We start from the raw sequence: 13439 nt of genomic DNA on the forward strand, positions 1-13439 counted from the left end.
GAGCCCTGGACCGTACTCTGCGTCGCTTGCCCACGCGACATCGTCCACTGAACACGTGAAAGAAAATTTGCATACTTTGCGCTATCAATACCTGTCTTCACTTCGTCCACCTCGGCGTTCCACATTTATGAAACTATGGAAATCCGAGCCGATTATGAGCTCAAGCAGTGTATCCGGGACTGTGGTAAATGAGGAAGCTATCTCGTCATCATCTGGACGTGGATAAAGTGCAACGAGACTGAGGAGGGTAGCTCTAAAGATGCAGCTCTTGTGACTGCCTTGCATGGTCAGTTCATCCGTCGTATTTTGACTAGCCGTTGAAGCAGGCTGGTTCGGCAAAGTCATCAACGCTGTACACAGAAGAATAAATAACGCTACTTGGCCAACGGGTAGGGTTGTTTGCAGTCAGGACCTGCATGCTATAGGTGTTCAAGGTAGTTGTTGGACAAAGAATCACGCTTGAGGGCAAGCTATTGGTCACCAGCCGCGTTGTTGGGCTTCGAATTGGACGCCTTGAGACAGACGCAGATGTAACAGAGCATCTTGACTCGTGTTCTCTGAGTTCACGATGATGGCCAACGCTAGGGCTGTGTTTATTTCCAATAGAATACAGTTTCATCGAGTGAATTATGCCTTTGGTGTTTGCACTGAAGCGGAATAAAATGGCCGGGGCTCCAGCGACCGTCTCCTGCTTCCGAGTTCCAGTTTTGCGACAGAAAGGCGTAGTAAGTCTATCACGGTACACTTCCCGAGAGATGTTGAGAGCTCGACATAACTATATGAGCAATCCAGCAAGCTGCATTCATCATTACACTCTCCTGATACATCAACAGTTTTGTTTTCTATTACTCCTTGCGAGCGAAGAGCCATCCTAACTAACACCGGTAAAGTGATCGCAAAAGTATGATGGTTTCTTGCTTACTCTTCAGGGTTCTTGCAGCATCGACCGTCGACGGGTATCATACTTACGTATTTCAAGTACGTTATCAACCAGACTTCAAGCGTCAGCTACGGTAATGTAATTGTTCAAACCCTTCAACTACCACACAGCGCCGTTCTAAAAACAATCATAAGGTTTGTAATGTCTACTGTGTCCCTAACAACTTATCGACAACGGGAGAACCCAAGTTACTTTCGCATTCTCAGTGCGGGTTCGAGAAATGGTTCGCTGTTAGCCCTGGTCTCCTACAACCAGTATGCGAGCTTTCCAGGAGGTTGCTTGGTAAAGGACAGCAATGGGGACGTTGTCAAGATCATGTCTGTATGGAAAAGATGCCATTGGTTTAAGTCACCCACCCCGTGTTTTGCAGGCCCTTCTTGCCGAATTGATGTCTGAATACTGGCCTGCATCAGTCCGCCCTCTAATCACTGTTGCTATAGTATTTCTAGCATCTTGTAGTGTTGAAATCTTCTGATCAGGCTCACGTCCGTTGCATGTCGCGGCTGGTGCTCGAGGATATACAACAACTCGGCGGAAACGCGATGATTCATGCGACAGTCTTCAAAATGGACACGGCTACGTTGAGCGACAGCATTCTAGAGCAAGCTAGTATCATCATAGCAGTTTGAAGCCACTTTGAAAAGCCCAGAGCCTAAACTCATATGGTAGCTTGTCTTTTGGGTAACTGGGCCAATCTGGCAGCTTGATCGGCCATCAAATTGTAGTTTGACTTCTTGGAACTCGGCACTCAACTTAAATAAGAGGATGTTCAAAGCTTTGACTGGACAAATTGTGACGCACAGTCTCTTCCTGCTCCTCGCGTGTTTTGCTTCTTTCACTTGTACCTTCTTTGATGCTGTTGCCTGTCGTCATCATCGCGACGTGACCTTCGGTGGCATATGGGAAACCCAGCCGAGAGGGGACTCTCGGAAAAATTGCTTGCTCGACGTCTCACGACGGACGGTGTTGGTGGTGAGGGGCAGAGCACACGCAGGGCACGCCGAAGCATGCGGGGGTCCGGGGGAAAGACCTACGCCAGTCTGATGCCCGTCAGCGCCCGCGCATGAGCGATGCTGGTTGGATGCTAAGATGACGCTGCTGGGCCCGCCATTGGATGCATCGTTGGTCGGACCATAATCCACATTTCCCGACTTCACCTCTGAACGTCTCTGATGCTAACGAAAGTACCTGATTATAAGTATGTAGCGCCCGTTCAGTCCGTTTGGTATTCTTCGCCAGAATTCCGGTAAACCTGTTCCTATTCAGATGAGAAACTCACCAGCAGACGCGGCATCAGCGTGTGAATCACACCCATCTACAACAGTCCATCCCTTCCCATGGCCCCCAACGTCCTCCCCGCAAACCAGCCGCCGGCCCGGTTCTACCTAGGAGGTCCTCAAATATCATCCTTCCGCTCAGACAAGCCGTCCGGCCCAAACGAGCCCGAAGACTGGGTCGCCTCGACGACGTGCTGCCTCGGCTGCGCGCGCTCCAAGCTGGGCATGACGGTCCTCCCCGACAGCCGCCTCCTAGCCGACGCCATCGCCGCGGACCCCGAGTACTGGCTCGGTGCCGCGCACGTAGCCGCGTTCGGGACGGACACGAAACTGCTCGTCAAGCTGCTCGACGCGGGGCAGAGACTGCCGGTGCATGCGCACCCTCACCGGGACTGGGCGAGGGAGCACGTCGGCGCGAAGCACGGCAAGGCCGAGGCCTGGTATCTTCTCACCCCGGGGGAGGTGTACCTCGGTTTGAAGAAGGGTGTGACCCACGAGGAGTTGTTGGGCTTGGTGGAACGGCAGGACGTGGAGGGGATGCTCGCGCGGATGCACCGGTTGGACGTCGAGGCTCATCAGACGGTTTACGTACCGCCGGGGACGTTGCATGCCATCGGAAAGGGCGTGTTTCTGATCGAGGTGCAGGAGCCGGAGGATCTTTCCATTCTCTGTGATTGGAAAGGGTTCGGTATCGACGGGTTCAAGGACGGGCACTTAGGGCTTGGGTTCGAGAAGGCTTTGACGGCTGTTGATACGCGGGGACTGACGAGAGGGGAGGTCGAGAGGCTTGTCACATCAGAGGCGAGTATCGGGGCTGCACTACCGGATGTTGCAAAGGAGTATTTCGATTTAGAAAGGGTTGAGATTCGTGGGAAGAAGGTGTTGAGATGTGGGTTTGCTGTTTTGGTTGTTTGTGAAGGAACTTTGGAAATGTGGGCTGCTGGGGAAAAGACGTTGGATGTAGACAAAGGAAAAACTTTAGTTATTCCGTTTGGAGATGGAGATGTTGAGTTGAAGGGGTCCAGCGAGGTCGTTGTTATCAGACCGCCGAGGGGGCAATGAGTTTAAGAGACATCCATCAAATTTGGTTCTATGTTGTCCAAGTGAAATACAAAGTACGACGATGAATGGCGATTCGAACAGGCATCATCGAAGGAGAGTGGCTTTATCAAAACTTTTGCTATCTAACGCGGCGATCCTATTCCACGGCCTGTGTTCATACAATCATTCCTTGACCATCCCAGAAAAGTGAAAAGAGACTTGGTTCTCCCTGAACCAAGTGAGCAAATCCATCGATGCACATGCGTATCCGCCAAACTCCTTCAGTCAATCCCCTTTTTAAAATGAAATCCTACACGGGTATATCCATCACGATTCTTTGCTATGCCATCATGATCAAAAAGCAATTCGTCTCGTATCGCCCACTTCCAACCGAGTACTGTCGATATTCCCGGTATCATCCTTCACTTATCATCCGTCATCATCATCTTTGGCGTCCGCGATCGGCATTCATTGTCATTCATGGGACGTTGTTGTCGTCGTCGACGCCCATCTTCATCCAGAACTGCTCGTTCCGTACTTTTCGCCCGTCGATGTGCTCAGCGTCGGTCGAATCTCTTGGAAGTCTTCGCGTGGTATCCCGGGCCCTGTCTCATCATAGCCGACGGACCCTTAGGAGCATAAGGAGACTCGTTGCGAGGAGACTCGAAAGGGCGCTTGCGGGGGTTGGGGTTCTGCTTTTCTATCAAAAGATCGACATCTTGCTGAAGCTGGTTGATGGTTCGTTCTTGCTCAAAGATTCGCTGCTTCAGGCTTCTATCCTGCTCCGAAAGTCTCTGCTTTGTGATTGACTCCAGGGAAGCTAGTCTATCCGCGACGGTTCCAAGTTCATCGTGAGTTCCAACCTGCCTGCGAGTCAAGGCTTCAAGCCCACCGTCCATTGACGACTGTCTCTGAGCCAGGGCTGTCTGCTTCTCAGTAATGGAGCGAAACTCGTTGTTCGTAGACTCCTGCATGCCATTCTGTCTCTTGTCCATCAACTTCTGTGTCTCATCCAAGTGAGCGTGGCGGTCACCAAGCGTCTGAACAGCATCGATGATGTTCTCGGAGAACTCTGAGAATGCGTTGAGTCTATCCTCCAAGGCGCTGATTCTCTCAAGGACGTCTTCGTCTAGCTTCGTCGAAACGGCTTGGTGGTCCATAGCGTACTGCTTCTCATTCACCCCCTCATTGCTCTCTGAAGCATTGAACACCTTCATGAGGAAACCAAGCATTCCGTTGATTTGGGTGTGGCTAAGGCCTAAGAAGGGGCCTGGCGAAGGCAGCGGCGATGGGGAGGCGGTCGTAGATGAGGACTGACGGAGAAGCTGCGGTGGCAGTTGAAACTGCGGAGCCATCGAAGCTTCCGGGGCCTGGGAATCGGACTTGGAGGTCTCCTCAGGTTGAAACTTGGAAACAACCTTCAGCTTCTTCCGAGCGGTGGGTTTCTTGTCAGTCTCGACGGGCGACTCCTGGGCTTGGAGGTTCTTGGTGATGGCTTGCTTGGAGTCGACGGGGATGGCCGTAGCAGACTTCTTCGTGGTCGCCTTCAGCTTGATGGATCCAATGGCAGCATTGAGGCTGCCCTCATCGTCGCGAGAGGTGGACGCCTTGCGGGCATCCTTGCTGGGCACCTCGTTGATCCTGAGAGCCACTGGTCGGCTTCGGTACTCGGACATGGAGATGAGATGGCATCTCCAGTGCATTCTCTGCCACTTCTTGAACTCGTCCTTGTCGACTTTGACTGCCAGCTTCTCCAGTTCCTCTCGGACATAAAAAAAGCAAGTTTTGATGAAGTCGTTCTCTCGATAGCGGTCGTGAATGAGTGCGGCAAGGAACTGCCGCTCGGTCTCATCTTCGCCGTGCTTCGCAATGCACCATGCGGCCCAAATCTGAGAGATTCTGGCAATGTTCTCCAGGCGATTGTCCTTGTTCTCAGGGTTCTCTTGTCCCGCCAAAACCATGATAGCAACAGCGCTCCGGATGATGGGATGGCCCCGGCCCTTGACGAAGACAGAGCGGGAGACAATATCCTTGGCGTTGCTTCCGTATTCAGCAGACAGGCGCACGTGGTTGTCCTTGGTGCGAGGGATCTTGGGAGGGCTCACATGGCTGGCAAGCTTGGCGATCTGAACACTGTAGGCACGCTGGTTGTCCTCCCAATACATGTCTCGAAACTCTCTCTCAAGGCCAAGTCTGTGGACTAAGTCAAACCACTCACGCAGGGCGCTAAAGGACCAACTGTCGATGCGAATGAAGGTCTCTGCGAGAAGATAGCGCTTAAGATCAATAAGCTCATCGGCCTGCTGGTTCTTCATAGCAGCCTTGGTACGCGCATAGAAAGTGTTTTCGCACAAGACGCGTCTCTCTGTCTGGGTGATCTCAAGCATCTCTCCGATGAGCTCCTGGACAAGCGGTTGCATGGCCGGGGTAGACAACAGCTCTCCACGAAGAGCGCCCTTGATTTCGTCAACGCCATAGCGAATTCGGACATGCTTCGAGCCGGAAGAGACAATCAGACTTCGCTGTCGCTTGGCATTGATGAACTCCTCGTCGTCGTCGCTGTCGGCATAGAGGTCGCGATCTCTCTTTTTCTGAGAACCATGCAACATTCCTGGTTGGATATGGCTAGGAGTTCCGCCTGCCATGGTGCCTTTGTTGTCCTGCCTGGACTTGGTGTCAATCAAAGAGGGTAAGGGGAGGCGCAAAGAAGCAAGTGCAGGATGGAAGGTCGCACAGAGCAAGCGGGAAATGGCCCAAGAAAAAAAAAGAAATACATGGGCAACAGCATGTGAAACGCAAACTAAGGGTCCAAAGTAAAGAACTTACACACGATGCTTGATTTGATGATGGTTCTGTACAGTTGTGAAGGTGGCGCAGGTGCAAACAGCGAAAAGTTCACGGCGCTGTGTTGTCGCAATGGTGATGGATGGGGAGCTTGGCCGGAGTGGTGGGTGAGAAGGTTAGAGTTGACAGTAGAGGGTGAAGTAAATAAATACTAGGCAGACACGCCAACGCGTCGACCGCCTCTCGCGACGTCGTAACTGGTTTATTTACTTTTCGGGGGTGAAGGTGAGGATGTGCGTCTGGGGAAGGTGCGTTCGGAAGGTGAGGAGGGTGCAAACCAATTGTGATGTGAGGTGGTGGGTGGGGGTGAAGAACGAGGTGGCTGACCTGCCACCAACGATTGCGAGATATGAGGGCCTTCTATTTCAAAAAGTCACATCTAATGATAGATGCTCAGCTGTGACATAAGACAGTCTGGTGGACGGTGAAGATTTAAAAAAAACACTTTCGCGTTCCAAAAGAACAAACTCCCAGGGGCTTTCTGAAGAAAAGCTCGATCAAAACGGGGAGCAAGAGTGGGAAATGGTCAACGCCACCATATGTCAACTCGTCAGATGGCGAAAATTCACTCAGAATGCAGATGGATCCTTACTCGACGGCCAAGACGGATAGATGCAGACTGAATCCATCAAGACACATGAGATTGAGAACGAAGCATTGCCCCCTTTTCTCAGACCGCTGCTTGATATCCTGCAGACTCTGTTTGCTTCCAGGCTCGGACCAACCAATCGCGGCCATCGGGGAGGGATATTGATAAGTACAGGGGTCCGTCAAAAGAAAGAAAAGAAAGGAAAGTGAGTAAAACGGCTGTCACCTTCCCAACATTGACACCTACGGATACGATCAACCCATTACTTCGGCACCGACCCAAGGCACCCGGATATTACGATGAAGAAAACCACGTGTTGTCGCGAATTTCAGTTTCCTGACGAGGAGAACGCGTCTCACCTGCCAGGGAAAATTCACCCCTCTCCTCTGGCTCTGGGCAGCAATTGATCTTGACAGGTGCGTGCCGGCGGCAAAGGTGTGACTGCGGCTGCAGGGTATGCGGGTAGCCGCAGCGGCGCAGTTGGACCAACACGTCTGCCCTTTGCCATGGTGCCATTGCCTCCAAAAGCCCCAGGCAGGTCGCGAAACCACCTTCGAGTCCCTTCCCCTAAAAGTTGCGGCAGTAAGCTGGTCGAATCCAAAAACAGCCATGCAGTTCAGGGCATCGGAATGTTCGTTCTCCTGCCTCGGCCTAGTGTGGAGCGCCGACCGGAGCAGGCCCCCGCCCGGCCTCGGGGTATGGACCCATCTCACCGACCGACGTTGCATGAACCCAACAGCACGTCGACTTCCGTACACCCACGACGGAGACCAACGACATCCGTAGGCCACGTTGTATAATCAAACGGCCCCCCAGCACCCAGTCAATGCTCACGAGCCAAGAAATCTAAGCATACCTTGCCATCCCACACCCCCGGATCCCACCGGCCCCGCCCCCGTCCGCTGCTCACATAATCCCCTCCGGCCCCGGTGGGATGCCCTCCCCTTCCTTCTGCTTCTTCAACCTCGTCAATGACGACGACAACACCAACAACCACAACCACAACGTCTTGGCCCAGCATCAATGGACTTTCAAATACCCTCCAATGTCCGAGGCCTCAACCTATAAAGCTATCCTCGCTCAAGAACCCCTAGAGTCTCAGCTCATCATGCCTCTCAGCCATCACAACTATCATCATCATCATCACCCTCGCTCACGATGTCCTCCCTAGTAATCTCAGACCCCGTCTTGCCCAAGGACAGCACAATCGTGGTCTCGGGCGCAAACGGCTTCATAGCATCCCACATTGTCGACCAGCTCCTCGCCGCCGGCTACCGCGTCCGCGGCACGGTCCGCGACGCCGCAAAGTACAGCTGGCTCTCAGCCCATTTCGAAAAGACCTACGGCCCAGGCCGCTTCACCCTGCACGCCGTGCCCGAAGTGACCAAAAACGGCGCCTTTGATGAAGTCCTCAAGGGTAACCCTCGCCATCTCGCCTGCCGATGAGCCAAGAGCACTAACACCCAGACCCAGGTGCCGACGGCGCAATCCACACAATCGCAATCACGAACATGAACCCGGACCCCAACGCCGTCGTGCCCCCGAACGTCGACGCGACCCTCTCCATTGCGCGTTCCGCCGCCTCAACCCCATCCCTCAAACGCTTCGTCTACACCTCCTCCTCCGGCGCCGCCGCCATGCCGACCCCAAACGTCCCCTACGAAGTCAACGCCGACACGTACAACGAGCAAGCCGTTGCCATCGCCTACTCCGGCAAAGGGCCCGGCGGTCTCGCGGGGGGTTACATCGCCTACTCCGCCGCAAAGACGAAGGCCGAGCAGGCGTTGTGGAAGTGGTATTCTGAGGAGAAGCCCGGGTTCACGTTGAACTCGAGTAAGTGACATCAGCACCCAGACGTTGACAATACAGAACTGATGGCCTGTGTGTGAAAGTTGTTCCCAACGCCGCTCTGGGCAGAGTCCTCCTTCCAGAGCACCAGGGCTTCCCGACCGCAGTCGGAATCCTCAAGTCTCTCTGGCAGGGCCACGTCTCCCCTGAATTCGTCGCCATGTTCCCAGCCCAATGGTTCTGCGACGTGGTCGATATCGCGCGCATCCACATCGCCGCCCTGCTCTTCCCAGAAGTCCAGTCCGAACGCCTCATCGCGTATGCCGGCCGCTTCAACATCAACGACATCCTCGCCGTCTTCCGCGAAACGCAGTCTAGCCGTAACTTCCCCGCCGACCTCCCCGATCTCGGTGTCGACGTAGGCAAAATCGCCAACGAGAGAGCGACGGAATTGATGAAGAAGCTGAGGGGAGGAAAGGGCTGGACCAGTCTCAAGGACTGCATTGCGCCACTTGCTAAGCAATACGCTGCCTCTGAGGCCAACTGAAGAAGAGCATGAAATTTCACAACCTAAAGACAAAATTTACAATTCTTGGGTTATTGCAATTCTCTCGGTGCCGTTGTACTCCCACTGGCCATCTATGCGGCCCAACTGGAATGCTATCTACATGCATGAAACGCTTCAGCTACCCCGGTATAAAAGTGGAAAGCATCTCATCGTCAAGTGGCTGTGGTATCTGAGAAATTTACATCACGATCTGCGTCACGGTCAGTCAAATATTCTTAAGTAAGAGCAACATAGAAAGACTCACGCAATCCGAATCATCCTTGCCCTTGGGGATGCCCATCTCCTCAAAAGTCGCAGGTCCTTGGCCTGTCGCTTGTTTCTTCGGGGGAGGCATCGTTTGGGCACTAGGAGCCGGGCTAGGCTTCTGCTGGGGTCGTGGCTGAGAAGAGGGCGGTGCACTGCCGACGCGGCCGGGAGGGCCCTGGTCGACAAGATCCGGCCGATTAGCGTAAGGTCGGGGAGCGCCGCCGGGACCACCCTGAGGCCGGGGTTGACCAGATGGGCTAAGCGGCATCGAGTCGGTTCGCGGAGGCATGCCGCCCGGCGCGGCGCTGGGTGGTCTACCGTAGCCATATTGTTCTGCAGGGGGGATGGACGACATTCTAGGTCCGTAGTCTCGACCGGGTTGCGCTTGCGCCTGCGCCGGTTGACCGTAGTCGCTCGGTCCGTAGCTTCCTTGTTGGAAAGGAGGTGAGGGTTGGGGCTTGGCGAACTGTTGAGTGTTCTGCTTGGTGAGCTTGTTCATGGCGGGATTCGAGGGGAGTCCAGGGGACACCGGGTAGGGCTGTGTCGTAGCTGGTCGAGACCCAGGGCCCGAACCAGGGCTCGGTTGGCGGTAACCGGACTGATCCCATCCTCCCGTCATAGGGCGGCCCCTGGGATCCGCACCGGCAGGAGGAATCATGTTGTTCATTGACTGAGACGGGCGGACATTGCCGGCCATGCCCTGAGGGCCGCCTGGACCAGTGCGGATTCCGAAAGCACTGCCAGGGCGATCAGAGTGGGGAGCGGCTGGAGGGCGACCTCCCGTGTTGTAGTGAGGGGAGAGCTGCGGGCCAGCTCCAGGTCGCGGGCCTGGCCGATCGTCTTCAGGGTAAGGAGCCGTTGACTTGGGTCTGTTGAGGTTGAGAGGCGCCGGCCTATCATCTTCGGGGTATGGTGCAGCAGACTTGGGTCTAATTGCCAAGTTGGCATCGAGGTTGACGGTAAATGCATTGGGTCTATTGCCCATGCTGTTAGGCCGCGAGGGATCCGGGTAATCGACGGTGTCTTGAGCTGGGTGAGCTCTCGGGGAGGGATGAGGTGACGTCTTTGCAGAGGTGCTCGTCGGATATCCGGGGTCTGTTGGTGTGACTGGTGCGCTCTCCGAGACGGTAGGCATCTGTTGTTGAGGCTGCTTGAAACGGTCCGGTCGCTTGCCGCGCTGAGATCCGTGTTGCGACTTGATTCTCGTAAGAGTGGTCGTCTCGTGGTCGGCTTTGGTCAAGCTCTTAGAGTGATCCAAGGCGTCGAGTCTTCCGACGGCATCCTTATTGCCGTGGTCTGCAGCGGCCTCATACCAGAACCTGGCTTGACGCAGATCCTTGGGAACGTAGACACCGATTTCGTAGTAGTAGCCCATGGCGAACTCGCCCGTGGGAAGCTTCGCGGTGGCCGCATCCTGAGCGTACTTGAAGGCGAGCTGCTCATTCTTACTGAAGATGCCCTCGTATCCAAACAGGAACCAACGACTGACTCCAAGCGCAGCCTCAGGTTGACCCTGTTGAGCTGCCAATCCGTAGTAATGAATCGAATAGGCAGGGTTGAAATCACAGCTCAGTTGGCAAAGCTCGTAAGCCTGGCCCATCTTGAGCTGCGCCTTGGCAAATCCGAGGTAGGCCGCCTTCTCAACGTACATCTTGGCCAGCGGCAGGTCAACGGGAAGCAACGCGTCGGGAACCTCAATGTCGGGCAAGTCCTTTGCAAGGAGCATGCCGTAGACGTATGATCCCTGAGGCGCATCCTCGTCAGAGAGGTCTGCAGCTTCCCTAATAAGGTCCAAACCGCGCTGGTAGTCCTTCGGGTGATTGTGCTGACCCAACAGGCTCATCATACCCAAGCGGTACATAGCCGCCGAGTCCTTGAGCCTCAGACCTAGGTAGTAGTGCTCAACGGCCTTGCTATAGTCGTTGGAGTTCTCGAACAACATGCCCAGCCGGTACTCGGCACGCGCGTAGCCAAGCTCTGCAGCGCGCGTGTACTTTGAGTAGGCATCTCTCTTGTCGGGCCGGCAGCCAAACTTGCCAAACTCGAGCCACTTTGCCTTCATAAAGAGCGCCTCGGGATGCTCTTGACCAACCAGGTATTCGACAATGTTGAGTGCATCGGTGCGCAGTTCGTGCTCAACCTTTGGTGTTTGACGACCGCTCTCCGGGTCCTTGGACCTGGCCTCAGCAACAATCTCGGCCCAGGCCAAGGTGTCACGAGCCCAGGAAAGCTGCATGGAGACATTGTTGGAGTGCAGGACATGCTCGCGGGCGTTCCACAGGATCTCCTCCTTCTCCTCATCTGTGGGGGGTATGTTGTCGCCCTTCACCTTGGGGAAAGGGGAGAAGGAAGGGGCCGCGCTGGGCCGCATGGTATGATGATTGCCGCTTGCGCTATTCTCGTGGAACGGCTTGAAGTCGTCGGACGAGGGCGCGGCAGCGGCAGCGGACGGGTTGGTGTAGCCCTTGGGAGGTAGGGCAGGCGCACCGGGGTCGGTGGGCTTGGAGTAGGAGGACAAGGACGGCTCGCGGCCGTGGCGGTTCTGGATGTTGGGGTCTCGGCGGTTCGGGTCGACTTCGCGGGCTTCAAGTTCCATGCGCTGAAGGTCGTTTTGCATGTTCTGAGGGACCTGGGGCGTTACACTGTAGAGACGACTTGTGTCAGCAACCAGGCTGAGGAAAAAGGGACAAAGACAAGGCGGCGCGGGTTAGGATGGGGAGGGGGGCCCATCGCCAGATCCAGCGGGCAGTCAGGAGGGACCCATGATAGATCCGCCTGAGATTAAAATGAGGGAATACGCGTACCGCTGAGGCGAAGGTGCAACGACCTCGGGCATGTAATAGTCGTCGAACCCTCCAGGAACGAAAGTTGCGCCGAAGTTTGACATCTCGTCAGTTGTGCCTTTGGGCTGAGGTGCAGCTGCATAAATAGGAGGTAATCAGTCAGCGGGGGTCGAATGACGTTTAGGTTGGAGCCACCGCCAGCTTTTTTTTTCCTCCCGCGCCTGTAAGGTTGGGCTGCTTTGCTGTGCTGTGCTGACTCTGCTGTGGCCGGCCGATTGCTGGAGCCCCCAAAAGTGCTGTATTTTTATTTACTTTTGTGCTGGGTGCTGCTGGGTTGTCGTCTGACAGTCTCTCTTCTCTAAGCCAAACTCCCTGGCCAGGGTGCGGTAGGGGCGAGAATTGGACGGGGAAATAGGCGAAAAAGGAATAAGAGGCTCGGGTTGACTGAGAAGCCAGGTGTAGTTGTGGTAGTGGCTGTCTGCAATATGTTGACGGCGAAAAAAGAGAATCGGGAACGTGCAGTCCGGTCTCTGTGTGTAAGGTACTTTGACACCCTGTGTTTCTGGTTCTCTGTGGTTCTCTCGGCTGCCCGGGGCTTCCTGCTTGCTGAGTCTGCGACAGTCTTTCTCTCGGGCTGCTTTCTCTCAGTCCTTGGTCTCGAAGGAATGACACTGAACTGAGGGAGTCCGGAAGCGGGGTGGAGAGGGACGAAGCTCAAAGCATCGGAAATCGCGACGGCGGGCCCTTTCTTTTTAGCGTGCAGAGTTGTTGTCCGCGTCCCCTTTTTTGTGCCCAGTCTTGCTAGTGAAACATTGGAGCTCGTCCGGATGAATGTGCCAGGTGCCAGTGTCGCATTTCTCTTCTTTTCGGTCAGGGTCAGGAGGAGGAGGAGGGGGAATCGCCTCTGGGCCCCCCATCATTGTTCCAGGAGCGGGACTGACCAGGGCAGTTATAGAGAAGGAGGGGTTCGCTATGAGATGCTGCTCCACCATGCAAGCCGCAGCAGCAGCAGAACATTCAGCCGAGGTACAATATACAGCAAGGTACAGATATAGAAAAGGACTAAGTAACCCTAATAGATATAACCTAAAATATGAACATAGAAGTACTATACTTAGTACTAAAAGATATAGAGGTCTTAAGAGAAATAAAGATAAAATAAATAAAGTATAATAACTTTTCCTCTATTATAGTAGCTTTAGTTACTAAAATTATAAGAACTTTACTTTATATAAAGAAAGTAGTAATAAAGTAAGTAGTTAGTACTCTATATCTATTAAATAATATAATAATAAACTAATAACTTAATAACTTTAATAATAACTTTAACTTAAAGAACGCTATATATACTAACCCTTAAGTA

General features: G+C 54.1%; 2 protein-coding genes across 2 annotated transcripts; both read left to right on the forward strand.

Moving 5' to 3' along the window:
• Positions 1–2277: 2277 nt before the first annotated feature.
• manA-2 (Mannose-6-phosphate isomerase ManA) lies at positions 2278–3279 on the forward strand (the record flags this gene model as incomplete). The annotated part of the gene is made up of 1 exon (XM_036641206.1): positions 2278–3279. The coding sequence occupies one exon, from the start codon at positions 2278–2280 to the stop codon at positions 3277–3279; it is 1002 nt and encodes a 333-aa protein (XP_036492810.1).
• A 4570-nt stretch (positions 3280–7849) lies between these two features.
• Positions 7850–9026, forward strand: ALD2-6 (Aldehyde reductase 2; the record flags this gene model as incomplete). The annotated part of the gene is made up of 3 exons (XM_036641207.1): positions 7850–8108; positions 8165–8524; positions 8584–9026. The coding sequence occupies 3 exons, from the start codon at positions 7850–7852 to the stop codon at positions 9024–9026; spliced, it is 1062 nt and encodes a 353-aa protein (XP_036492814.1).
• Positions 9027–13439: the final 4413 nt, after the last annotated feature.

This window comes from Colletotrichum siamense (genome assembly GCF_013390195.1).
Source record: "Colletotrichum siamense strain Cg363 chromosome Unknown KSG_Cg363_contig06, whole genome shotgun sequence".
Lineage (NCBI taxonomy): Eukaryota > Fungi > Ascomycota > Sordariomycetes > Glomerellales > Glomerellaceae > Colletotrichum > Colletotrichum siamense.